At 40.7% G+C, this 2,458-nt stretch overlaps 1 protein-coding gene across 3 annotated transcripts in view; it reads left to right on the forward strand.

The window, feature by feature from the left end:
• LOC101862780 overlaps positions 1 to 1,614 on the forward strand; it is a 10,030-nt gene extending 8,416 nt beyond the window's left edge. For all 3 annotated transcript variants that reach the window (XM_005092239.3, XM_005092238.3, XM_005092237.3), the window contains one exon: positions 816 to 1,614. In XM_005092239.3, coding sequence (XP_005092296.1) covers positions 816 to 1,040 — 225 coding nt within the window. In that variant the 3' untranslated portion in view covers positions 1,041 to 1,614. The remainder of the gene's footprint in view (positions 1 to 815) is intronic.
• The last annotated feature ends 844 nt before the right edge of the window (positions 1,615 to 2,458 follow it).

A 2,458-nucleotide genomic window follows, 5' to 3' on the forward strand; every position in this document is an offset into this window, starting at 1 on the left:
AACCCCAAGCGCAAACCTCTCCCCAAACGCTAATTTTTGTGTAGTCATTACTGCTTTCGCATCATGAGCCACCAAATCATCATCATCATCATCATCATCATCATCATCATCATCATCATCATCATCATCATCATCATCATCATTATCACCATTAAAGTAACAGCAGCAGCAGCACCTGTAGCACAACGACCACAAAAAATGGCAACAAGTTCCCGCCCACCAATAATTTGTTGACGTTTTATCCAGATACTCGAAGGTGTCATCTCAAGCTCAGAAGTTGACATAATGTAAGGACCCGTCATTGTACGAGTATATATTATGGTCGCAATTGTTCGAGCAGTTTGTCATAATTATTGCTTAACCTTGTCCTGTGAGACTGCGTGAGCGTATTCTTCGTGTCGACCACCCGCCCTTTTTAGAGGTTTTGTTTTGTTTTGTTTTGTTTTTTTGGTTGGTTTTTTTTTGGGGGGGGGGTTGTTTGTTGTTGTTGTTGTTTAAATAATTAGAGTTAAACATCGTACCATCTCAACTCTCAAGTATCACCTGTAACCGTAGGCATTTATTAGCTAAATGTATAGTAAGTGCTATAAAACTGTTACTGTGGGTGGTTGGCGGGTGCTCTGGTGTGGTTTGCTCCTTTTTTCCTATCAAACATCAGTCGTCTTTATCTTTCCTCCTTCTTTTTTTATGTTTGTTACTCTCTTGTAACACCTCTAATCTTCGGCACTTTTATGACCTTATCGTGTTGCAAGTGCCGTAAAACACTTACTAGAACTAAAACTCTTACGAAAACCCAAAACCCTTTGTTTCCTCAGGGGTCAGACGTCTGCGCATGTTCCTCAGACAGCAGATGTAAAGAGGCCCACGAGGGGAGCAGCGCGCTGTGTCTGTTCGTCTGTCTCCCCAGTCCTGACGTGCCGGACGATCTGGGCAACTACTTCTACCAGGTGTTTCGCCACGTCATTAACAAAGGCGAGGGCAAGTCCTCCGTGAAAAAAGACTCGGACGAGAAAGACAAAGACGAGGAGAAAAAATCCTAAGCGAACAGAAGAGTTCCAGACTTTTTGTGTGTTTCGTTTAATTAATTAAGAGGACTTTAGTTGACGTTCGATGTGAAGTCGTGACTTAAGAACCAAAGAGTTCGATCCCAAGATACCTTTTTAAAAAAATAATTTATACCATTGTTGTTTATCTTCTATGTCTTGAGGATCAAATTTCCAAAGCCGAAAAGTAAGATAAAATCGTACCAAGAAACGTGCCCTATTTTCGTCCCATCAAAGTATGGTGAAATTGGTCCTGGTAGATACAGCCCGTGGACCTATAAAATAATGCGATTTTGATATATAAGTTTTTTGGGGGTTTTTTAGCTTAAAGTTTATGATGGTACACCTCTGCAGTCCTTATGCCCTATTTTTGTCCCATCAAATTATGGTGATATTGGTTATGATGGACCCTGACCTTTTACCTGCAAAATGATACGATTTTGATTTCTTTTTTCTCTCTTAGTTTCAAGTTTATGATGATAAAGCTCTGTAGTCCTTATGTCACACTATGCTTGAGAAACGAATTTCTGAAACTGGAAAAGAAGTAAACGTGAGTTGCTTGCGTATTCAACTATTTCTTCGTTACGTTATTGTCTGAGTGAGTTCATTTTTTAAAATTTATTGTTTGTTTTATATCAGTTTAACACCCCCTCTCCTCAATTTTCTCTTTCTTTGGGAGCACGCCGTTTGCTCAGTTGTTATCATGCTGGACTACAAAGCAATATAATAATACTAGATAATAAATAGCATTTGTATAGCGCATACCCCCGCTCAACAACACGCTCTAGATTCTATACTCTTTACACTAATATTATTACCCACGTGGAACCTATAACACTCAAAGACATTCTCGGCTTCCCGGAAAGCATACCCTGCAATCAGCCATTCAAGCGCCCAAACACAAGAAAAAGGACAAGATCTTTCGCTGTCTATAACTGGGTACCCATTCCCACCTGGGTGAAGTGAGGAAAATTTGTGTAAAGTGCTTTTCCCAAGAACACAACGTCGGGCCCCTGACGTGATTTGAACCCACGACCTTACGGTTGCGAATTGGATAGCCTAACCACTAGGCTACCGACGCCATGGTTCGAATCCCCAATATAGTACTCTTGAACTTGGGTTGTTCCCGGGAGTTTTTCCAAGCTTTCCAGCCATTTGGCTTAATCTTGTCGGAGATGGACGTTAAATTCGGAGGTACTGTCTCTGAACTAACCTTACAGTGTTGAAAGGGGCGTTATATCTGTACAACAACAACAACAACAACAACAACAACAACAACAACAACAACAACAACAACATATAACAACAACAACAACAACATCTCTCTCTCTCTCTCTCTCTCTCTCTCTCTCTCTCTCTCTCTCTCTCTCTCTCTCTCTCTCTCTCTCTCTTTTCCTATTCTTGATGTATTTATC

This window comes from Aplysia californica, unplaced genomic scaffold (assembly GCF_000002075.1).
Source record: "Aplysia californica isolate F4 #8 unplaced genomic scaffold, AplCal3.0 scaffold00043, whole genome shotgun sequence".
In the NCBI taxonomy this organism is placed as follows: domain Eukaryota; kingdom Metazoa; phylum Mollusca; class Gastropoda; order Aplysiida; family Aplysiidae; genus Aplysia; species Aplysia californica.